The 25319-nt window shown below is 47.1% G+C and overlaps 1 protein-coding gene across 1 annotated transcript; it reads left to right on the top strand.

Annotated features, from left to right (window-relative positions):
* The first annotated feature begins 90 nt into the window (after positions 1-90).
* Positions 91-24895, top strand: LOC137534579 (oocyte zinc finger protein XlCOF8.4-like). Its single transcript, XM_068256143.1, has 10 exons — positions 91-318; positions 4037-4151; positions 6477-6593; positions 6679-6802; positions 6920-7017; positions 7135-7246; positions 8375-8472; positions 8568-8679; positions 23824-23880; positions 23997-24895. The coding sequence occupies exons 2-10, from the start codon at positions 4074-4076 to the stop codon at positions 24602-24604; spliced, it is 1404 nt and encodes a 467-aa protein (XP_068112244.1). The 5' UTR covers positions 91-318; positions 4037-4073; the 3' UTR covers positions 24605-24895.
* Positions 24896-25319: the final 424 nt, after the last annotated feature.

The raw sequence follows: 25319 nt of genomic DNA, 5'->3' as shown, positions 1-25319 counted from the left end.
TCCGGGTTGGCTGGTGGTAATGCTACTCCTACTTCCGGGTTTTGCGTTCCACCGCTGCTGGGACGCTCAACCCCGAAAGCGCTGCACTCATCATCAAGTGTCTTGCCAGATCACCCTCCCCTCCAGAAATACTTCTGCAATCTGCATACTCCACATTCCACAATATCGCGCTCTTCCTTTGCATTCCATTAGTCTTCTAGTTTGCTTCAGCAAATCTCAGCTGGAACGCACATTCATAGAGTCTTGGAACGCAAACACCGGAAGTCCCATAACTGCAGCCAAAGCTGATCCGAAGAGATGTCAGTGCTGTAACTGGCAGTAGGTAGTACTTGTAGAAATTAGATAATATTAATTATACCCTAATTCCTCGTCTGTATCTGGCCATTGCGAGGACCAGATGTAACAGAAGCTCAGAAAGGTCAGCTTATCAATCATGTGATATATGGAGTGGATCAGGGCTGTGCATTACTGCTTATTTGCTATGTCAGTTTTCATCTTACCTATGCATGTGTGTGTTTTTATATATTATCATTATTATGATACAGATTTTTCATATATTATTATTGTTATTATGATACAGAGTTTTCATATATTATTATTGTTATTATGATAGATAGTTGGTTGAGCTGGGAGTTTACCCTGTTGAACGCAAGGTTCACATTTATAATTGAAAAATAATGTTTAATAATAAACTGGACTGGAGCCACATTTATCCTGTGCTATTCTATTGATATCTATCTGGTGCCTTGTGTAATTTCAGATGCATCTAAATATATCATTGCTGTGTTGAGGTGTGGGTAGTTGCCACTTCATACCCTGATATAGTGTGAGATTAAATATTTGTAATCTTAGTAGGAATGAGTGTTGATTCTGAAATTGGAGCAATTTTTCTCCAGGGGAAGCAAAATTCCTTGGGCAGACCAGGAGCGCTAAAGCAAATTATTGTCACAAACAAATTATTAATTACCTGACAGCTGATTAGTTCATCAGTTGTCAAGTATCGATCATTGACCTTTTCGTGGCTGTTTAGCTCTAGACAAAGTTTTGATCCAATCCAGGGGAGTCAATGTACGTTGTAGAGAAAAAAATAACTAAAAAGTTGGAATGCAGATACAGTAACATCACCGATACTAGTCTAGTTTGGGGGATCCACCGGGAAACCTCACAGGGAAATTCTGCTAACATGATTGGATGGAAGGCACCATCTCGAACAGCTAGGTTTCAGAAAGGTTGTAGTAAACAATGCCCACACTATTCGGCCAATCACAACACTGTAGCGGTTGCTGTGATTGGAGAACTGTTCCCTACGAGGTTTCCTGCTGGGTTCCCTAAACTAGACTAGAGCTGCATTGCTAAATCCCACTCACATCAGCCTTGATCTTACTTACTGTACATTGTACAATACCGTGTGATAAAAAGGCTGTGATTAATGTGAAGTTTTTAACAGATATTTTTGTTATGTTTTACCAGCATTTTCACAAGTGGCCATGACTAAATAAAGTTTGCTATGTTTAAGGTTTGGATTTATCCAAGTTATGGCAGATTCATAGAGAAATTAGGCCTGGTGCATACCGGGCGGTTTTTGTAGCGTTTTCCAAACCGCTTCCGCCTGTGAAAACGCTTGGCTAATGTATTTCAATTGGATGCACACCAGTGGTTTGAGGTTTTTAGCAAACCGCAAACGTGGCTCCTGCAGCACTTTTGCGGTTTGCACAAGCGTTTCTGCCTCAATGTAAAGTATAGGAAAAGCCCAAACCACTCTGGAAAACGCTAGATCAGAGCGGTTTTCCAGGCGTTTTTGTAACAGAAGCTGTTCAGTAACAGCTTTTACTGTAACAATATTTGTAATCTACTACACAAAAACGCTCCCAAAAACGCAAGACATGTTTAGAAAACCTCTCAAAGCCCTGGTGCACACCAAAACCCGCTAGCAGATCCGCAAAATGCTAGCAGATTTTGAAACGCTTTTTTTTATTTTTCTGTAGCGTTTCAGCTAGCATTTTGAGGTCTTGTGAAGCGTTTTTGGTGTAGTAGATTTCATATATTGTTACAGTAAAGCTGTTACTGAACAGCTTCTGTAACAAAAACGTCTGCAAAACCGCTCTGAACTGCCGTTTTTCAGAGCGGTTTGTGCTTTTCCTATACTTAACATTGGAGGCAGAAACGCCTCCGCAATCCAAAAAATGCCTCACCCCGAGAGTATGCGTTTCTGCAAACCGCCTCCCGCTCTGGTGTGAACCACCCCATTGAGATACATTGACCAAGCGTATACGCAGCCGCAAGCGGCTGCAGAAACGCTCAAACAAGCCGCTCGGTGTGCCCCAGCCCTAAATGTGCCTAGAATTGCTCTGAAATCTGCTCCAAAAACCTCTAGCATTTTGAGCATCTGCTATTGGTTTTGGTGTGCACTGGGCCTCAAAGTAGTTTCTACTGAGACCCAGTTTAAGAAAGCATTTTGGCGATAATAATGCTTCTATGTCCCCATTGCAGAGGCTTTGCTTAATTTTTTATTTGAGCAAGGGCTATTGGTTCAGAGGACAGAAAAATCACAAGTTCTGTTTAGTTTCAGGATGCAGAAGGACATAAAGGGGGTGAGGGCATTGAGGTATTTGGGAAAGGTGTTAAAGGAAACCGAAAGCGAAAAAAACCTTATGATATAATGAATTGTATGTGTGGTATGGATAATGAATAGAACATTACTACCAAAAAAAAGTCTCATACTTTTATTTTCAGTTATATAGCTTTTTTTTTTTTTTTTTTATAACATTGCATCATACTGTTACAGGTGCAGTTTTAACATCACACTCTGACTTTTAAGCTATATAACAAAGCAGAAATAATGACCCTTTGAACCTTCCTGCAGCAAACACTTATCTCAAGCTGTCTCTGACTGTTTCTTTGCTCTTTAAGTGCTTCAGAAAACAGGACTGTATTCAACCCATTGGGTCGAAGAGCTCATAGAAGCTCTTTTTCATAGATAACAACTGAAGTGTTTTAACTCTTCCCGTACTGGAAACAATATGAGACTCTGTTCTTTGCTACTAATGTTTGATGTCTTAGCTGTACTACACATACAATTCATTATTTTATTCTCGCTTCAGGTTTGCTTTAGGCTGCTATCAGAGTGGGACGTTGCAGGGGCACGTTAGTGCAGCCTGTAACGCAGCCCAACTCACAGTAATGAAAAATCAATGCACTGTTCACAGTGCCGTTCTAGGAAAGTGCAGCATGCTGTGCGTTATATGCAGTTTTAGCTGCGATGGACTGCTTGCACATGCTCAGTTATGTTAGAGGAGGAGGGGAGAGTCCGCTAGTGCCCCTAGCCACATGGCTAATTAATATTCACTGCACTGTGTGACGTGCAGTGTTTACTTCCTGGAGCGGCCGCTTTGTGCGACGATTGGCTGGCGGGACCACGTGATGCGGAGTGTTCCGATCACATGGTCTCCACCGGCGCATGCGTCAAAAATTACGCATCACGGACGCATCAAGAGCCGCATAACGCGGCTCTATGTAGCGTCCTCCTTTACCACCGCCATGCGTTGCGTTAGGGGACGTTATGCGACCTTAACATCCCCTCTAACGCAATGTCCAAGTGTAAAAGACGTCAGGAGCAGAACGTTAGAGTTGGGTGTCATCAGTGTAAAGGTGATACTTGAAGCCAGAAAATAACTCTGCTAGCTTATGGGATTTTAAAAAGCTGGTCACAGGTCACATGATCAGTACTTTGGGGTATATTTTACATCAATAAAAGTGGTTAATAGGCGCCATTTCATGTCTGGAGCAGGGGGGGGGGGGGGGGTAAAGGAGCAGATGTCCAACTCATTTTACAAACTGTCCAAACACTTTAAATTTGAGGATTGGCAGTAGCGTTTAGGTGGGACCTCAGTAAGTGTAAGTAACCAATTATATACTGTATAAATATGAGTCTTTGGATTCTGAGGATGCCACATGTATGAGTGTCTGTTGTTTTAGGAAAATACTTTTCCCATTAACTTGTTGTCTTTTCCTCTTTGTCTTTACTCGATGTTCCTAGAGAAGAGGGTGCCAGTCACAAAGCTCAGGTCTCAAAAATGGACAAGGAGCAGAGTCAGATGGCTGAAAGCATTGTACAGCTAGCTTTGGAGATCATCTACTTGCTGACGGGAAAGGTGAGGAGGATTTTGAGCGTGTCACATGACATCACCCCATCACTGCTGGTAAAACACAAACATGACTGGAGAGGTGAGGCGAACACTGGAAATCCAGCACAGGAGGTTTGGGCGCAGCTTGCGCCACCATAGGCCGTAATAGGAATTACTGCTATAGCGGCACACACTGAGTAACTTTGGCGCCGTAAGAAGATGGAGCTGAAGTTATTTTTAAAACACTGTAATTCGCCCGCCAGCAATCGCTGCATTATTCCCCACCTAGTAATTAATGCTTCCCGGGACTTGTGCAGGAGCAGGGTAAGCCATATACTGGCTGTATCCTGCACCCAAGTCTCCCAGCGGCTTTTTAATAGGTACGCAGGTGAGGAGAATTCTGGGCTGGTCACGTCTATCTCTGCTACTTAAAATGAACCTGAATTCTTACACTGGACAGAAGGAAAACCGAGAAATGCACCCTGTATGTATTTATAGAGTTTTAGCCTGTCTAATTGATGGAGCAGAGTGGTACACACAGATTGGCACCCAGTATAACAAGTTTCTTTACTGAAGAAAAACATGCAGAGATATATCATACACTAACATCAGGAAATGCAGCTTACTTAAAACAGAGAGGATCATAGAGAATACAGGAAATAACAATCCCATAAAGATCATCATCACAATTTACACACAGTGACATCTTGTGGTCGATTTACTATACTGCAATGGTATAATGGTAATAATGTTAAATCTCTAACACTAATTCCCCTCATCTGTAACTAATCGCAACTGTAATTTGATCTCTCAGCTGTGTCAGCTGGCTTTCTTGGCAGAGCAACTAATTTGTAAACATAGAATGTTAACCCTATGTCTTCTTCCATGAAAGCAGGAAGTAGACACACTACAGATTTATTGCAGGATTTGTATTAGCTGTAACAAAGAAATGTTTTTCTTTAAAGATTATTGTACTGTTAGGCCCAGTGCACACCAAAACCGCTAGCAGATCGTCAAAACGCTAGCGGTTTTGGGAGCAGAGAGCAGATATTTGGCCGGGTGCACACCAAGCGGATTTTGTATGCGATCCACCAGCCGCATCAGCCAGTGAAAACGCTTGGCTATTGTATTTCAATGTGTGGTGCACACCGGCGGTTTGAGGTTTTTTAGCAAACCGCAAACGCGCAGCAGGAGGCGCGTTTGCGGCTTGGCAAAAACCTCAAACCGCCGGTGTGCACCATCCCATTGCAATACATTAGCCAAGCATTTTTCCAGGCGGATGCGGCCGGCGGATCGCTCCAAAAACCGCTCGGTGTGCACTGGGCCTAACTTATCTTTTAGAGCAGAGAGGAAGTTCTGAGTTCAGGTCCACTACAGGTGAGAAGGATTCTGGGAGTGTCATGTGATGTAAAACTTTTATCTCTGCTAATTAAACACAGAGGGCCATATGCAATTTATTTTTTCTTTTATGTTTTCTCCTGAGTGATATTTTCACATCTTATCAGTAAAATGCCTTTAACATAATTCTGACACTACTTTTCATCTACTTAGTACGTTTTCAGTTGCAAACTGCTAAAAGTTCTTTAAAACAGAAGATGAGAAATTGGGGTTGATTTCTTATAACAATTAGCCTGCCTTATCAGAGTTAACATGCCTTATCAGAGTAGCGTAACTTATGGCTGCTAATTGGCAATGACAAGAGCTCCACTTGTCCTGCCCTGACCCCATGCGGGTCCAATTACTTTCAACAAGATTATCCCCGCATTTTGATTGGCCCAATAGGCTGCCTGTCAAGTTTCCTGTCAAGTGACAGGAAGCCTATTGGGCCAATCAAAGTGTGGGCATAATGTCCTTTAAAGTGATTGGACCCGCAGGGGTTTAGGGAAAGACAAATGGAGCTCTCGTCATTGCCAATTAGCAGGCATAAGTTTGTAGCGCTCGCTATGCTACTCTGATAAGGCATGTCAACTCTGATAAGATGTGTTAACTCTGATAAGGCGTGTTAGCTCTGATAAGGCATGCTATTTGTCTTAGTGAATCAAGCCCATTATCTCCTAGGAGAAAACTTAGGAAAAATCCCAGACCCTTCTGCCCCAGGGTGTGTGATTCTCACCGGTCTGCTGCGTGGTGTCCCAGTCTCTGCTATTCCCCACTGGCTGCTTTGTTATCTTCCCTTCCGTGTCCCCAGGTGCCTGTTTAATGTAATACAGGAGACAGACACTAAGGGCTATGAATGTCCCAAAACAATATCCTTATCTAAGTTAATAAAACACAAAACTTTCTGAATTATGAGAGGAATTATAAGTTTGTCTTCTTCCAAAGTGATTTTTTTTATTATATCTCATTTCGTAGATGTATAGACCCATAGAGAATAAGTCCCATGATTCACTACCTCCTTTCTTGACACTTAAGAGAAACAAGAAGATTGTACAAGTCACCAACAAAATGATTGAGCTGCTGACAGGAGAGGTGAGCAGTGCTAGGAATTATGGGACAAATATCCAGTAACACAAGAGATGTGTCTGGATGGTGACTGTACCATTCTGTGTATCAGGTTCCTATAAGGAGTCAGGATGTCTCTGTCTATTTCTCCATGGAGGAGTGGCAGTATATAGAAAAACACAAAGACCTCTATGAAGATGTCATTTTGGAGAGCCATCCTTTCTTTACATCATCGGGTAAGAGGGGTCTTTCATTTTGTGTGACAAAAGAGAGCAGTTCGATGGGTTCACCTAATACCCCATAATCTGATAGAAACAGAAACAGTGTAATCACTCTGTGTGTATTTCCTACAGATGGATCCAGTAACAGAAAGCCACCAGAGAGATGTACAAGTCCACTTTATTCCCAGGATTGTCCACAGGAAGATAACAACAGTCTTAATCATGATCAGGTTGATAAAACTGAGGATCTCACCAAACAGCAAATGTCATACCATGTTGTATTATCTATAGAGCAGTTGTGTGGAGCATATAAACTAGTATTCTTCTGTATTGTGATCTTATTTTAGGGTGAAGATAAAACTGCAACGAAATCAGAATTTAAAAAGGAGCTAGTAGAGGCATACGTGAGCGGTGATGAGCCATGTGAGGAGGAGGAAATCTCTTCAGAGATCAGCACCGGTCAGTAGTAAACACTAAGGGCTCGTTTCCACTGTAGCGGTGCGGAATCGCCTGGATTCCACCGCTGAAGAAATCGCATGCGGCTGCGTTTCCGCATGCAGATTTACCCGCGATTTCTCATGGCAAGGAGCCATGCGAATTTAACCATGTCACTGCCTGTGTTAAGTTCCATTGGCTTTCATGCGAAATCGCATGCGAAATCGCGGGGAAATCCGCATGACAAAGCCGCATGCGATTTCCCTATTGAATACATTAGCGGCGATTCGCCCGCATTCCTGCCGCACGCGAATCTGCACGACCCTGTCGTGCAGATTTTCCCCGCACCGAAAAACGCCGCCGCCACCGCACACGTGGAAACAGCCCCATCCACTAACATTAAGTATGCGAATCCGCATGCAGTGCCCGCATGCGGATTCGCTAGAGTGGAAACGAGCCCTAAGGGCTTGATTCACAAAACTGTGCTAAGTGTTAACACATCAGTGAAAAGCCACTTAGCACGTGCAAACTGGCTTTGCACGTGCTAATATGAGCGCAGAAGTTTTGCGCGCAACACTTTGAGTGCAAAATCAGCTGCTTTGCGTGCTAAGTATACTTTGCACACAAAGCGGCTAATTTTGCACTCTAAAATAGCACGCGATCAGTAACAGCTTTGCCGTGCAAACTACTTAGCACCCTAGATGGCACGTGCAAAGCTTTTAGGTGTGCTGCGTTAGCACGCTTTAGTGAATCAAGCCCTAAAGACTGGTATACACGATGCAATTTCCTGTCACATCCCCCACACACTTGATCACTTCCGGCATGTCTGATCTGCTTCCAATCGAGAATGGGATTGGTTTTGTGCAATACTGATCTGAAAATCAATCCCGTACTTTAGCCAGAGCAGATCGGACATGCCGTAAATGATCAATTTAACCCATTAATCTAATTGGAAATTGCATTGTGTTTACCAGTCTTGAGGGTGCGTACACATGTTCTATTACTGTACAGACGTGTCACTAGCTTGCAGGCTAGAAATGCGTTCTGTTGCTATTCAGGAAGGAGGAAAGCTGATGGCGCAGGTCTTCTTTCTTCAGTCTCTTCAACAATCTCCTCTTCTCCCTTTTCAGTAAGTGTGTCTGTTTTCTACAGATGAATCCAGCTGCAGAACCCCACCAGAGGCAGGTACAGGTCCTCTTTACTCCTGGGATTGTACATGGGAAGACCGCACCATCCCTCAGCGTTATCATGTAGGTGGAACTGATGATCTCACCAAACACATTGTTTGAGTGAACTCCAAAAGCTTCAGTCCTTTTGATTTCTGGTGTTGTTGTGAGTTTTTCAGGGTGAAGATGTGATTGATATTAAAGTAGAAATAACTGATGAAGACATGGAAAAAGAAGAAGTGTATGTCATCAGCAATCATAAGCAGGAAACCTCTCTACAGAATGTACCAGGTGAGCAAACCCAAAGTCTGATCGCTGCGTGATGTTGCCCTGTTTTTCATGGCTTTTAAATTACACTCTTAAATGTTGACTGGAGCCTTGATGTGGAAAGTCTTCAAGGAACAAACCCAGGATTTTCAAGGAGGGGATTCCTGAAAGGTCTCCCTCAGCCACACACAATACAGTACAATAATAGGACATCATGCTGGGGACACACAATGCAATTTCCCGTCCGACCGACCGGCAACGGATCAGGGGCAGTTTGGATACAGATAATAATCAGGACTGCTGACATTGGTAATGAAGGGGAAAGTGAAGCATTCACACAGCAGGGCACAGGGCTGTGCTCATACCTGACCTGGTAAGTTCCCCAGAGCTGCTCCATGCTCTGTACACACACTGCTGCTTCATGCTCTGTACACACGCTGCTGCTTCATGCTCTGTACATGCGCTGCTGCTCCATGCTCTGTACACACGCGGTTGCTTCATGCTCTGTACACACACTGCTGCTCCATGCTCTGTACACACGCTGTTGCTTCATGTTCTGTACACACACTGCTGCTCCATGCTCTGTACACACGCTGCTGCTCCATGCTCTGTATACACGCTGCTGCTCCATGCTCTGTACACACGCTGCTGCCCCATGCTCTGTACACACGCTGCTGCCCCATGCTCTGTCCTCACGCTGCTGACCCATGCCCTGTACACACGCTGCTGCTCCATGCTGTGTACACACGCTGCTGCTCCATGCTGTGTACACACGCTGCTGCTCCATGTTCTGTACACACGCTGCTGCTCCATGTTCTGTACACACGCTGCTGCTCCATGCTCTGTACACACGCTGCTGCTCCATGCTCTGTACACACGCTGCTGCTCCATATTCTGTACACACGCTGCTGCCCCATGCTCTGTACACACGCTGTTGCCCCATGCTCTGTACACACGCTGCTGCCCCATGCTCTGTACACACGCTGCTGGCCCCATGCTCTGTACACACGCTGCTGCCCCATGCTCTGTACACACGCTGCTGCCCCATGCTCTGTACGCACGCTGCTGCTCCATGCTGTGTACACACGCTGCTGCTCCATGCTGTGTACACACGCTGCTGCTCCATGCTCTGTACACACACTGCTGCCCCATGCTCTGTACACACTCTGTTGCTACATCCAAAGTCAACTGTTGCAGGCAAAGAAAGGGGGCAGTGCTGTGAGCCGCAGGATGCCTGCAGACATTCTGGTGTCCCAACTTGTGCCTCTCCCCAGACAATGCACCGATCCTGGTCTGAGGGGGGATTATGGGCAGCTGTAATTCCCCCCCCCCCCCCCCCACATTTGCCGATGGTCTTGAAAGTGTCTGGTGGGTGGAATTTTCATGAAGGCATTTATCGCCTTTAGCTCTGTGATTGAGGGCCGATGAGTTATAAACCATAGATACTTTATGTTAGACATACCCAGAAGATTAACAAGCTCCAGTATCTGTTCTCTGCAGTGAGGATCATGGGTTGTTTTTCAAATTAGGACATTAGGAGCCTGCAGGCTACAGAAGCATGATGAGTAGGGCAACCTCTGCCATTCGGAGGAGGACCTTTAGAGGAGAGGTGTCTTACTATGTGGCTGGAAGTAGATACTTCTCTAGTGAAGAGAAGATGCTCCAGATAATGTAGTTTGCTGTGGAGCTGTAGCCCATCCTTCAGAGTGAAGTTAAAGGGGAACTTCAGCCTAAACAAACATACTGTCATTAAGTTACATTAGTTATGTTAATTAGAATAGATAGGTAATATAATCTCTTACCCACCCCATTTTAACCACTTGATGACCCACCCTTTACCCCCCCTTAAGGACCAGCGCTGTTTTTACTGATCTGTGCTGGGTGGGCTCTGCAGCCCCCAGCACAGATCAGGTAGCAGGCAGAGAGATCAGATTGCCCCCCTTTTTCCCCCCCTATGGGGATGATGTGCTGGGGGGGTCTGATCTCTTCTGCCTGCTGGGTGTTGCGGGGGGGGGGGCACCTCAAAGCCCCCCTCCGCGGCGAAATTCCCCCCTCCCTCTCCTACCTGCTGCCACCCCCCGGCGATCGAGGCTGCAAAGGACGCTATCCGTCCTGTGCAGCCAGTGACAGGACGTCCCCTGTCACATGGAGGCGATCCCCGGCCGCTAATTGGCCGGGGATCGCCGATCTGCCTTACGGCGCTGCTGCGCAGCAGCGCCGTACAAATGTAAGCAAAGCGGATTATTTCCGCTTGTGTTTACATTTAGCCTGCGAGCCGCCATCGGCGGCCCGCAGGCTATTCACGGAGCCCCCCGCCGTGAATTGACAGGAAGCAGCCGCTCGCGCGAGCGGCTGCTTCCTGATTAATTAGCCTGCAGCTGCCACTTTGCCGACGCACGGTATAAGCGTGTGGTCGGCAAGTGGTTAAAAGAACAGGCAAATGTTTGTGATTCATGGGGGCTGCCATCTTTGTCATGGGGGCAGCCATCTTTTTGGTTGAAAGGAAGTGACAGGGAGCATGAGACACAGTTCCAACTGTCCTGTGTCCTGATCACCCCTCCCAGCTGCACACACTAGGCTTCAAATGTCAAATTCAAAATGTAAAAAAAAAAAAAAAATGCACCAAAACAGCAGAACGAGAACAACAACATCAGAAATCCCATCATGCTTTGCACAGCATTAGGGGAAAAAATGCCTGTGCAGTTTTTTTCTGTGCAGCTAAAAATGAGGCTTGTATAAGAGAAAAAAAAGTTCTGATGCTGTGAAACAGTTAAAGAAACACCAGGCCTTTCCAGTGCTGCTGAGTCAATTTTTAGTCTGGAGGTTCACTTTAAAAATGGGGTAAAGAAGCGCTGTGATCTACCAATTAACTGATCCATCAGTCCTGTCCATGTCCAACCAGAGTTTTGTTACTTAGCCAATTAGCTTTTCTTCTTGCTCTTCAGACACTAAACTTCTCTGTCAGCCTCAGACACTGCTCTTCTCTGTCAGCCTCAGACACTGCTCTTCTCTGTCAGCCTCAGACACTGCTCTTCTCTGTCAGCCTCAGACACTGCTCTTCTCTGTCAGCCTCAGACACTGCTCTTCTCTGTCAGCCTCAGACACTGCTCTTCTCTGTCAGCCTCAGACACTGCTCTTCTCTGTCAGCCTCAGACACTGCTCCTCTCTGTCAGCCTCAGACATTGCTCTTCTCTGTCAGCCTCATACACTGCTCTTCTCTGTCAGCCTCAGACATTGCTCCTCTCTGTCAGCCTCAGACATTGCTCTTCTCTGTCAGCCTCATACACTGCTCTTCTCTGTCAGCCTCAGACATTGCTCTTCTCTGTCAGCATCAGACATTGCTCTTCTCTGTCAGCCTCAGACACTGCTTTTCTCTGTCAGCCTCAGACATTGCTCTTCTCTGTCAGCCTCAGACATTGCTCTTCTCTGTCAGCCTCAGACACTGCTCTTCTCTGTCAGCCTCAGACATTGCTCTTCTCTATCAGCCTCAGGCACTGCTCTTCTCTGTCAGCCTCAGACACTGCTCTTCTCTGTCAGCCTCAGACACTGCTCTTCTCTATCAGCCTCAGACACTGCTCTTCTCTTTCAGCCTCAGACACTGCTCTTCTCTGTCAGCCTCAGATACTGCTCTTCTCTGTCAGCCTCAGACACTGCTCTTCTCTGTCAGCCTCAGACACTGCTCTTCTCTGTCAGCCTCAGACACTGCTCTTCTCTGTCAGCCTCAGACACTGCTCTTCTCTGTCAGCCTCAGACACTGCTCTTCTCTGTCAGCCTCAGACACTGCTCTTCTCTGTCAGCCTCAGACACTGCTCTTCTCTGTCAGCCTCAGACACTGCTCCTCTCTGTCAGCCTCAGACATTGCTCCTCTCTGTCAGCCTCAGACATTGCTCTTCTCTGTCAGCCTCATACACTGCTCTTCTCTGTCAGCCTCAGACATTGCTCTTCTCTGTCAGCATCAGACATTGCTCTTCTCTGTCAGCCTCAGACACTGCTTTTCTCTGTCAGCCTCAGACATTGCTCTTCTCTGTCAGCCTCAGACATTGCTCTTCTCTGTCAGCCTCAGACACTGCTCTTCTCTGTCAGCCTCAGACATTGCTCTTCTCTATCAGCCTCAGGCACTGCTCTTCTCTGTCAGCCTCAGACACTGCTCTTCTCTGTCAGCCTCAGACACTGCTCTTCTCTATCAGCCTCAGACACTGCTCTTCTCTTTCAGCCTCAGACACTGCTCTTCTCTGTCAGCCTCAGATACTGCTCTTCTCTGTCAGCCTCAGACACTGCTCTTCTCTGTCAGCCTCAGACACTGCTCTTCTCTGTCAGCCTCAGACACTGCTCTTCTTTGTCAGCCTCAGACACTGCTCTTCTCTGCCAGCCTCAGACATTGCTCTTCTCTGTCAGCCTCAGACACCGCTCTTCTCTATCAGCCTCAGACACTGCTCTTCTTTGTCAGCCTCAGACACTGCTCTTCTCTGCCAGCCTCAGACACTGCTCTTCTCTGTCAGCCTCAGACACTGCTCTTCTCTGTCAGCCTCAGACATTGCTCTTCTCTGTCAGCCTCAGACACTGCTCCTCTCTGTCAGCCTCAGACACTACTTTTCTCTATCAGCCTCAGACACTGCTCTTCTTTGTCAGCCTCAGACACTGCTCTTCTCCGTCAGCCTCAGACACTGCTTTTCTCTGTCAGCCTCAGACACTGCTCTTCTCTTTCAGCCTCAGACACTGCTCCTCTCTGTCAGCCTCAGACATTGCTCTTCTCTGTCCAGCCTCAGGCACTGCTCCTCTCTGTCAGCCTCAGACACTGCTCCTCTCTGTCAGCCTCAGACATTGCTCTTCTCTGTCAGCCTCAGACATTGCTCTTCTCTGTCAGCCTCAGACACTGCTCTTCTCTGTCAGCCTCAGACATTGCTCTTCTCTGTCAGCATTAGACATTGATCTTCTCTGTCAGCCTCAGACACTGCTTTTCTCTGTCAGCCTCAGACACTGCTTTTCTCTGTCAGCCTCAGACACCGCTCTTCTCTGTCAGACTCCGACACTCCTCTTCTCTGTCAGCCTCAGACACTGCTCTTCTCTGTCAGCCTCAGACACTGATCTTCTCTGTCAGCCTCAGACACTGCTCTTCTCTGTCAGCCTCAGACACTGCTCTTCTCTGTCAGCCTCAGACATTGCTCCTCTCTGTCAGCCTCAGACACTGCTCTTCTTTGTCAGCCTTAGACACTGCTCTTCTTTGCCAGCCTCAGACACTGCTCTTCTCTGTCAGCCTCAGACACTGCTCTTCTCTGTCAGCCTCAGACACTGCTCTTCTTTGTCAGCCTCAGACATTGCTCTTCTCTGTCAGCCTCAGACACTGCTCTTCTCTGTCAGCCTCAGACACTGCTCTTCTCTGTCAGCCTCAGACATTGCTCCTCTCTGTCAGCCTCAGACATTGCTCTTCTCTGTCAGCCTCAGACACTGCTCTTCTCTGTCAGCCTCAGACATTGCTCTTCTCTGTCAGCATCAGACATTGCTCTTCTCTGTCAGCCTCAGACACTACTTTTCTCTATCAGCCTCAGACACTGCTCTTCTCTGTCAGCCTCAGACACTGCTCTTCTCTGTCAGCCTCAGACACTGCTCTTCTCTGTCAGCCTCAGACACTGCTCTTCTCTGTCAGCCTCAGACATTGCTCTTCTCTATCAGCCTCAGGCACTGTTCTTCTCTGTCAGCCTCAGACACTGCTCTTCTCTGTCAGCCTCAGACACTGCTCTTCTCTATCAGCCTCAGACACTGCTCTTCTCTTTCAGCCTCAGATACTGCTCTTCTCTGTCAGCCTCAGACACTGCTCTTCTCTGTCAGCCTCAGACACTGCTCTTCTCTGTCAGCCTCAGACACTGCTCTTCTCTATCAGCCTCAGACACTGCTCTTCTCTGCCAGCCTCAGACATTGCTCTTCTCTGTCAGCCTCAGACACCGCTCTTCTCTATCAGCCTCAGACACTGCTCTTCTTTGTCAGCCTCAGACACTGCTCTTCTCTGCCAGCCTCAGACATTGCTCTTCTCTGTCAGCCTCAGACACTGCTCTTCTCTGTCAGCCTCAGACATTGCTCTTCTCTGTCAGCCTCAGACACTGCTCCTCTCTGTCAGCCTCAGACATTGCTCTTCTCTATCAGCCTCAGACACTACTTTTCTCTATCAGCCTCAGACACTGCTCTTCTTTGTCAGCCTCAGACACTGCTCTTCTCTGTCAGCCTCAGACACTGCTTTTCTCTGTCAGCCTCAGACACTGCTCTTCTCTGTCAGCCTCAGACACTGCTCTTCTCTGTCAGCCTCAGACACTGCTCTTCTCTGTCAGCCTCAGACACTGCTCCTCTCTGTCAGCCTCAGACATTGCTCTTCTCTGTCAGCCTCAGGCACTGCTCCTCTCTGTCAGCCTCAGACACTGCTCCTCTCTGTCAGCCTCAGACATTGCTCTTCTCTGTCAGCCTCAGACACTGCTCTTCTCTGTCAGCCTCAGACATTGCTCTTCTCTGTCAGCATTAGACATTGATCTTCTCTGTCAGCCTCAGACACTGCTTTTCTCTGTCAGCCTCAGACACCGCTCTTCTCTGTAAGCATCAGACACTGCTCTTCTCTGTCAGCCTCAGACACTGCTCTTCTCTGTCAGCCTCAGACACTGCTCTTCTCTGTCAGCCTCAGACACTGCTCTTCTCTGTCAGCCTCAGACACTGCTCTTCTCTGTCAGCCTCAGACATTGCTCCTCTCTGTCAGCCTCAGACACTGCTCTTCTTTGTCAGCCTTAGACACTGCTCTTCTTTGCCAGCCTCAGACACTGCTCTTCTCTGTCAGCCTCAGACACTGCTCTTCTCTGTCAGCCTCAGACACTGCTCTTCTTTGTCAGCCTCAGACATTGCTCTTCTCTGTCAGCCTCAGACACTGCTCTTCTCTGTCAGCCTCAGACACTGCTCTTCTCTGTCAGCCTTAGACATTGCTCCTCTCTGTCAGCCTCAGACATTGCTCTTCTCTGTCAGCCTCAGACACTGCTCTTCTCTGTCAGCCTCAGACATTGCTCTTCTCTGTTAGCATCAGACATTGCTCTTCTCTGTCAGCCTCAGACACTGCTTTTCTCTGTCAGCCTCAGACATTGCTCTTCTCTGTCAGCCTCAGACATTGCTCTTCTCTGTCAGCCTCAGACACTGCTCTTCTCTGTCAGCCTCAGACATTGCTCTTCTCTATCAGCCTCAGACACTGCTCTTCTCTGTCAGCCTCAGACACTGCTCTTCTCTGTCAGCCTCAGACACCAGGCGCGGAGCTAGGGGGGGTCGGGGTAGGACAAGTGCCCCGGGGCGCCTGGTCGCCAAGGGCGCCCTCCGCCTGGCTGAGCTGCGGGTTTTTTTTGGGGGGGGGGGGGTTTGCGGCGGAGGGGAGCAGCGCAGAGAAGAGGGAGAGCTGTGCGGACGGTGGGGAAGGGGGGCCATCTCCCCCCTCCTTCCCTCACCTTAGGTGCTCTCCCTTCCTCGCTGTCCCCTCCAATATCCGGGTGGCTGGCAGCGGCGGGCGGAACTCACCTCCGTCTCGCTCCAGCGCCGGCCGGAAGTTCGGGTGCGCAGCCGCTGCTCTGGTCTGGACCAGACCAGAGTAGTGGCAGATCCATCCGGCGCTGCGAAAGACGGAGGTAAGTTCCGCCCGCCGCTGCCAGCCAACCGGACATTGGAGAGGACAGCGAGGAAGGGAGAGCAGCTCTTCCTCTTCTCTGCACTGCTCCCCTCCTGCTGGGGAGGGGGACACCTGACCTGGCTACCTACTCTGGGCACATATACCCCTGCCTACATATACTGGGCATATAGCCCTGGCTACCTACTCTGGGCACATATACCCCTGGCTACCTACTCTGGGCACATATACCCCTGGCTACCTACTCTGGGCACATATACCCCTGCCTACATATATTGGGCACATATACCCCTGGCTACCTACTCTGGGCACATATACCCCTGCCTGCATATATTGGGCACATATACCCCTGGCTACCTACTCTGGGCACATATACCCCTGGCTACCTACTCTGGGCACATATACCCCTGGCTACCTACTCTGGGCACATATAACCCTGCCTACATATATTGGACACATATACCCCTAACTACATATACTGGGCATATACCCCTGGCTACCTACTCTGGGCACATATACCCCTGGCTACCTACTCTGGGCACATATACCCCTGGCTACCTACTCAGGGCACATATACCCCTGGCTACCTACTCTGGGCACATATACCCCTGGCTACCTACTCTGGGCACATATACCCCTGGCTACCTACTCTGGGCACATATACCCCTGGCTACCTACTCTGGGCACATATACCCCTGCCTACATATATTGGGCACATATAACCCTAACTACATATACTGGGCATATACCCCTGGCTACCTACTCTGGGCACATATACCCCTGGCTACCTACTCTGGGCACATATACCCCTGCCTACATATACTGGGCATATACCCCTGGCTACCTACTCAGGGCACATATACCCCTGGCTACCTACTCAGGGCACATATACCCCTGGCTACCTACTCTGGGCACATATACCCCTGGCTACCTACTCTGGGCACATATACCCCTGCCTACATATATTGGGCACATATACCCCTAACTACATATACTGGGCATATACCCCTGGCTACCTACTCTGGGCACATATACCCCTGGCTACCTACTCTGGGCACATATACCCCTGGCTACCTACTCTGGGCACATATACCCCTGCCTACATATACTGGGCACATATACCCCTAACTACATATACTGGGTACATATACCCCTGGCTACATATACTGGGCATATATACCCCTGGCTACATATACTGGGCACATATACCTCTGGCTACATATACTGGGGACACATACCCCTGCCTACATATACTGGGCACATATACCCCTGGCTACCTGTTCTGTGGATATCTCTACCCCTGGCTACCTGTTCTGGGGACATCTATACTGCTGGCCACCTATTCTGGGGACACCTATAGACCTGGGGCTACCTATTTTTGGGGAAGCACTGCTGTCAGATTGAGTGTATTTTGGGGAACTGCTGCCAGGTGAGAGGTTTCTACCATATTAAGGGGACATTCTGCCTATTTATGTGAAATGCTGTCTATTTATGTGCCTCATGACTGCTGAATTTGTCTTGTTGGGGGCCTCACGGTTACTGAATTTGTCTTGTTGGGTGCCTCATGATTTGTAGGGGGCCTCAAGATCGCTGAATTTGTCTTGTTAGGGGCCTCATGATTGCTGAATTTGTCTTGTTAGGGGCCTCATGATTGCTGAATTTGTCTTGTTGGGGGCCTCAGGATTGCTAAATTTGTCTTGTTGGGGGCCTCATGATTGCTGAGTTGGTCATGTTGGGGGCCTCATGTTTGCTCATGAGTGCGGAATTTGTCTTGATGGGTGGGGCTCATGATTGCTGCATTTGTCTTGGAACATGCTGGAAGGTACATACTGAGGGAGGGTGGGTGAGCGTGAGCCTGCTAACCTCCATGTACATTTGAAGGGGCGTGACCAAATGTGGAGCACCCATAACCACGCCCACATTTGGTCACGACCCTTCACCTTAGGGGGCGCATTAATAGTCTTTGTCCCCGGGCGCTGAAAACCCTAGCTACGCCTCTGTCAGACACTGCTTTTCTCTGTCAGCCTCAGACACTGCTCTTCTCTGTCAGCCTCAGACACTGCTCTTCTCTGTCAGCCTCAGACACTGCTCTTCTCTGTCAGCCTCAGACACTGCTCCTCTCTGTCAGCCTCAGACATTGCTCTTCTCTGTCAGCCTCAGGCACTGCTCCTCTCTGTCAGCCTCAGACACTGCTCCTCTCTGTCAGCCTCAGACATTGCTCTTCTCTGTCAGCCTCAGACACTGCTCTTCGTTGTCAGCCTCAGACATTGCTCTTCTCTGTCAGCATCAGACATTGCTCTTCTCTGTCAGCCTCAGACATTGCTCTTCTCTGTCAGCCTCAGACACTGCTCTTCTCTGTCAGCCTCAGACATTGCTCTTCTCTGTCAGCCTCAGACACTGCTCCTCTCTGTCAGCCTCAGACATTGCTCTTCTCTGTCAGCCTCAGACATTGCTCTTCTCTATCAGCCTCAGACACTACTTTTCTCTATCAGACTCAGACACTGCTCTTCTTTGTCAGCCTCAGACACTGCTCTTCTCTGTCAGCCTCAGACACTGCTCTTCTCTGTCAGCCTCAGACATTGCTCTTCTCTGTCAGCCTCAGACACTGCTCTTCTCTGTCAGCCTCAGACACTGCTCTTCTTTGTCAGCCTCAGACACTGCTCTTCTTTGTCAGCCTCAGACACTGCTCTTCTCTGTCAGCCTCAGACACTGCTCTTCTCTGTCAGCCTCAGACATTGCTCTTCTCTGTCAGCCTCAGACACTGCTCCTCTCTGTCAGCCTCAGACACCGCTCTTCTCTGTCAGCCTCAGACACTGCTCTTATCAGTCAGCCTCAGATACTGCTCTTCTCTGTTAGCCTCAGACACTGCTCTTCTCTGTCAGCCTTAGACATTGCGCTTCTTTGCCAGCCTCAGAGACTGCTCTTCTCTGTCAGCCTCAGACACTGCTCTTATCAGTCAGTTCCTCTATTAGTTGCCTATCATATACAGGATTCACTTTCCTACAAAGTTCTCTTCAGTCTGCTCTGTACATTATACCATCCAATCCAATCCTTCATACTGCTATTGTTCTTCTTTACTCATCCACCAAATGTGTCCCTACCCACTCCCAGGCACAGGGTTTCTCACATGCCTTTCCCTTCCTCCGGACACCCCTCCCAAAATCTTTTGGACACTCAACATCGAGGTTGTTTCACTAAGCTGCGCTGCTACAGCAGCACAGCTTAATGACAGCAGGGAGTGTTATAATCCCCTGTGCATGCTATGCAGCCATAGCGTGCGCTGTTAAATTACACTCGCCTCAGATAGTTTAAAGAGCGCTTCGTTATACTTACCGACCACTACACTGAACCCACCCAGAGGTCGGCAGGTCCAGTAGCTTCGAAGTACAATATTTTATATTTATATATTATATATTTTTTTCACTATCCCCCTCCCTCCCTCCCCTCGCCAGCCAATGACAGCGATCGGCTGTCATAGGCAACAGCCTATGAGAGCCGATCGCTTTTGAGCCTCTGTAGGGGACAGCCAAGTGACACGGCTGTCCCCAGTACAGCACTGCCATAGATCGCAGCGCTGTACAATCTAAATAGATGGCGGTTTCGCTGTCTAACAGTCTCCTAGTGGTGATTGCCGCTGGTAGACTGATGACAGAGCACATCGGCGCGCGCTATCTCCTGCAAAACCCTGCACCAGGACTTGATGCCAGTTGGAGTTACGCGGTCCTGGGGCTGCCACCTTCCTGACGCCTATCGGCATTAGGCAGTCGGGAAGGAGTTAAACTATCTGAGCCCAGTGTAATTTAACAGCGCACGCTATGGCTGCATATTGTGCACAGGGGATTATAATATTTGCTGCTGTCATTAAGCTACAGCAGCGCAACTTAAGGTGCGTACACACGCACTATGGAAGCCAACGACGGGTCCGTCAGACCCTCCCGCTGGGCAGACTTTCAGCAGACAGTAGTGCGGTTGTACGCACTGTTGGCGGACTGATAAGGCTGTTCCTGAACGATCCGCTCAGCCTTATCAGTCTGCCGACAGTGCGTATACACGCACTACTGTGTAGATTTCAGAAACGGGGGTACCCGGATCGAGTTCTAGAAAAGGCAAAAGATAGAGCCCTGAAGCTAGATCGAGAAACCTCTCTAAAAAAGAGGAGAAAACAAAAAATCGATGACAGAGTACGCCTGATAACGAGGTATGGATCCCACTGGCCACAACTCAGAGGGATACTTAATAAGCATTGGCATGTATTAGAGAGGGACCCTGCTCTTGCAAAAATAGTAGGGTCATATCCTGCAATGACAGCCCGAAGGGCCCCAAATCTGAAGGACACTCTAGTGAAAACTGAAGTGTACTCCAGACCCAAAAGGACAGGTAATGAGGGTAGGGGCTTCATGGGCCCAATCCCAGCAGGGATGTACCCGTGTGGGGGGTGCACTTATTGCAAATTAGTAGAAAAAACCAAAACATTTCAAAACGCTAAAGGGAATAGATGTTACGACATAAGAACGTTTATAAATTGCAACACGGTAGGAGTAATATATATGATCACCTGTCCATGTGGCCTAAAATATGTTGGCATGACTGGTCGGATGTTAAAGAAACGACTAGAGGAACATGTAGCTAATGTAAAGGAAGCCAATGAGGATAGCCCATTGGGCACTCATTTTGCTATATTTCATAATAGTAACCCCAATTTACTTAGGTTTAAGGGGATCATTAAGCCTAGTCAAAGTTTAAGGGGAGGAGATTATGAAAAAATATTATATCAGGTACAGAGTCGTTGGATATACACGTTGGGGACACTGTACCCGGGAGGTTTAAATACAGATTTCAACCTGGCTGTATTTCTGCCAGATTGAGCATGTGATGTTATCACTGACATGATGCCAGCAGTGCCGGCATATTAGTTGGGCCAAAAATAGGAATAAATATCCTGATCCGATGTGGGGAAGAAAGTATACATAGGATCAGGGTTGATTGGATGGTATGTATGATTAGATAAGCTACTGTGAATTTTAGTAATATCAAAGTAATTGATTGATTACTCCAACATTAACATAATGAAGGATATGTCAAAAGAAAGAAAAACATCATGAAGTAATGTAATATCCTCGTAGATCCTCGCTTATGTGTTGATACAATATCAAAAGGTTGGGTCCTCCTACAAGGAAAGTTGAATTGGAGCAATGAAGTAAACATTGAATTGAGCAAGACAAGGAAAAGAGATGTCACTACGTAACGATATTTGCCCAATGGTGTATGCCTCATGGTGAGAGGGAGTATCCATGGTGAAGATAAAAAGACTGGTAGCACGCCCCCTTGACGAGACTAACAGCATCTTGCACTGACGAAGCCCACGTGATGAGGTGGGCGTAACGCGTATGCAGGCGTGGTCACCAAGCCGACAGAGTGAGAGCGTTTTTGCCCGGCATTGCTCGCTGCATCATGTAGCACGCTGTCTGGCCGGCCAGAGAAGGATCAAGCACCCCAATGACATCCCGCATATACCCCGGAGGTTACAAAGTATGGGCAGAGTGAGCTGCGGGACGCCGCAGCCGCAAGTCCTGGAACGCAAAGTGTTTCCTTCAAAGGGACAGAAGAGGTGGTGAGTGCTGCTGTGCAGCGTGGATGTAATCCAAAAAGGACGCTCTGTATATGCATTGGTTGATGTATACAAGAAGATATCGGTATCAGCGGTTCCAAGTCAAAGTTGTTGGTGTTATGTTGAAGGAGGTGTTTGAGCCCCAGATGTACAAATAACTAGAGTTTGGACTGAGATGTTAAAGGATGTAGTGTTACTATCATCGCAGCTTAAGCAGAATTGCTGGAACTTTGCTAGATGCATGGATTCTACCCATCATCACTGCACAGTGTTTGGAGGTCCCAGTGTTTGAAGGTCCCATAGGATCATTGATTAAATTTCCAGGCCAGAGCCAGAATTGTGCCCTATGCATGAGTGGTGTGCGTGTGTGAGGAGCGCTCCAATATCTAGATAGGCTTTTTTAGGGGGGAGTGGGTGGGTTACATGGGGGGATTGTTGGTGGTTTTGATAACAATTTAATAAAGATGTTATGCTTTTAGAGAACTTGGTTGTTCTAATTTGTTGCGAAGTATTATCCAGCCCTTGTTCTCCTCCCCAAAGGGGAGTTTTTGCCACAATATATGACTTGTGCACCAGGAGTAATATTTGTAGTCCAGGACTGATAAGGCTGTTCCTGAACGATCCGCTCAGCCTTATCAGTCTGCCGACAGTGCGTATACACGCACTACTGTCTGCTGAATGTCCACCCAGCAAGAGGGTCTGGCGGACCCGTCGTTGGCTTCCGTAGTGCGTGTGTACGCACCTTTAGTGAATCGACATCATCGGGCTTGATTCACAAAGCAGTGCTAACCTACTTAACACGTCTAAAATCTTTAGACGTGCTAACCAGGGTGCCAAGTAGGTTAGCACCGGATTTCTCAATCAGATCGCGCGCAACATTTTGCGCCCAAAGTTTTATGTGCACAAAGTTCTATGCGCGCGCTAAGTCCCATAAGCTTTAATGAGCACTTCGCACGGAGCGCCCTGCGCTCTGTGCAGTGCGCGCATGAAGTTTTGTGCGCGAAAAGCTAGTTTAGACATGCTAAGGGGGTTTTCACAGGCGTCATGTTTAAATCCACATATAACCTGACCTAGGACATTTTAGGCAGCTATTGACCCACCACTGTTTCATCCTAAGCTATCCACTGTCCACTTGTGTCCACCGATCACACTGTCACACCGTAAACCTTTATGGGATGGACCTTTTCTCCTGCTGGGTCTCGATATTACTGTATTGACTGTGCTGTCCCATTTAGATGTGCAATGCACAACATTTTTTTTACAAACGGCCATAGACTATTAGATATATGTTAGATGTTAGATCAGTATGTACCTGATATCGCTCCTTTATCTGGTCTACCACCTTGAACCAGTATAAATGAAGTTGCCGCCAGGCTACCTTTGAACTTCTGGCTCATGTTCCCCTACCCCCACCCCCATTTTAAACTGATTTTTTTTTAAACTGACCCGATCAAACAATATGCAACTGATGTTTTTATCAAACATCAATTGAGGTATCTTTATCAAATCTAAGGCCTAATCTAATTGAAAACATCTAATAGTATATGACCAGATTTACATACATCAGTAAGTAGGGATAAACAGGCAAAGTAAAAAATGAGATGGCACACATCAAGTGGACAACAAGAGATGGGTATCAAGGAAAGTGGACTTTTGGTAGAAAGTTCCATGCTTTTAACTATAGATTTAGTCCTGTGTTGTATCTTTGGTAGTACTGTACAAAGCAAGCCTGAGGTATTATGACTGCTCAGATGTAGTTTCTTGACCACTAGGGATGGCAACGCTTATGAAAACTCATGGATAGATTTGTAAGGCTCTTGATTCGCTGGTCATGATCATGCGTCACCAGGAAGTCATCACAGCAAATCCGAACCTTACAAATCTTTCAGCTGATCAAACTAATCACTTGCTTCTCCAACAGTTCTCCTAAGCATTGCCATCCCTATTGACCACCTTCCATGTTCCAGCCCCAGTCCACGTATGTACAGAATTTTTTTGCCTCCTTTATTATCATTTGAACCATTAAGAAACCATTAACAAAAAAAAGCAGTTTATTGAGCATTCGTTAAATTAAGATATTTGTATTAATGTCAGCAGATGAACGCCTTGTGAAGAATACTTCAGAGGAACATCCAGACTGGGAACCAGATGAAAATGACTTCACAAGAGAGTCTCTGGATGTCTACTCTGAACTTCCCAGTTTGTATAGACAGCCTGATCTCTTTAATCCGGAGGACTCTTCTGAAACTGGATGGTGTTCTAATGGAAATGAACCTGCATTCGTCTATCAGGACAGTCAGTCAGTAGAAAAGTTTTTTCCATGTACTGAGTGTGAGGACTTTTTTACAACAAAAGGAGACTTGGTGAACCACCTCAGAACTCACGTTGACGACATACCTTTCTGGCATTCAGAGCATTCCATTCTTGAGAGAGACCAAAGGCTCCACACAAGGGATAAGCCATTCTCCTGCTATTACTGCAAGAAAAGTTTTAGCCGAAAGTGGAATCTTCTGCGTCACCAGATGCTTCACACAGGGGAGAAACCGCTTATGTGTCCAGACTGCGGGAAATGCTTCTCACGAAAGTCAAATCTGATAAACCACCGAAGAATTCACACAGGAGAGAAACCTTTTCTTTGTCTGCTGTGTGATAAGAGCTTCACCCAGAAGGCTGGTCTCAACCGTCACCGAAGGACTCACTGAGGCGAAAGGACAATCTCAACCATCACAGAAGGACTCACTGAGGCGAGAGGACAATCTCATTCCTGGACTATAGAGAATTTACACCTTCACCAAAGGGCGGAGCCTTTTTCTTGTTATTATATGAACATTTAAAAAAAATTGTTCACAATATTTTACCCAGAATGCCATTCTCTTAGATCACCAAAAAGTTCATGCAGGGGAACTGACTTTTCTTGGCCAGTGCTGACTAGAAATCTTTCCTAACATGCATATCTACTGAATCCGTAAGTGAAATAAATGTGCCCAGAGTCATTGGTTGCCAGTTAATTGGCCCAGAGCTAGGGGCTTCTCTTCATGATGTAAGCTGGGATTGGCGTGTAAGGAAAATTTTTAACTCAATACTATTATTTATGGTGTTCTGTTTTGTTTTTTGTTTTTTTGTCAAAAGTGTGTTTAGTTTTAATTGTTTTATTGCCAAACTATCATGACAAGTAAATTGAATATTTTACGTCAACAATTAAGTTTATCCCCTAAAAAATATTTAAATCATTCAACAGTTGTTTGTCACGTCAAAAGCACATAATCAGCCAAATGCGAATATCTAGATTAAATGCTGTGCGAACATCTCCGTCCCAAATCATTGCCATAATGTAGCCGAGTATTTCAAAAGTCCCAGTATTATCCAAAGTAAATGTGAAACACGCAGTGTTATTACTGGTAATCATCTTTTTTTATT

This window comes from Hyperolius riggenbachi, chromosome 10 (assembly GCF_040937935.1).
Source record: "Hyperolius riggenbachi isolate aHypRig1 chromosome 10, aHypRig1.pri, whole genome shotgun sequence".
Taxonomy (NCBI): domain Eukaryota; kingdom Metazoa; phylum Chordata; class Amphibia; order Anura; family Hyperoliidae; genus Hyperolius; species Hyperolius riggenbachi.
The sequence above is the reverse complement of the archived record's forward strand: the minus strand, read 5'-3'. Positions and strand labels throughout refer to the sequence as shown.

What these genes read in the sequence shown, in the direction of transcription:
- LOC137534579 (XM_068256143.1), top strand. Translation starts at nt 4,074, where the DNA reads ATGGACAAGGAGCAGAGTCAGATGGCTGAAAGCATTGTACAGCTAGCT. An exon ending in TCCTTTCTTTACATCATCGG is followed by an intron (nt 6,803 to 6,919) that starts GTAAGAGGGGTC and finishes TATTTCCTACAG; the next exon opens with ATGGATCCAGTAACAGAAAG. An exon ending in CTCTCTACAGAATGTACCAG is followed by an intron (nt 8,680 to 23,823) that starts GTGAGCAAACCC and finishes CTTCTCCAACAG; the next exon opens with TTCTCCTAAGCATTGCCATC.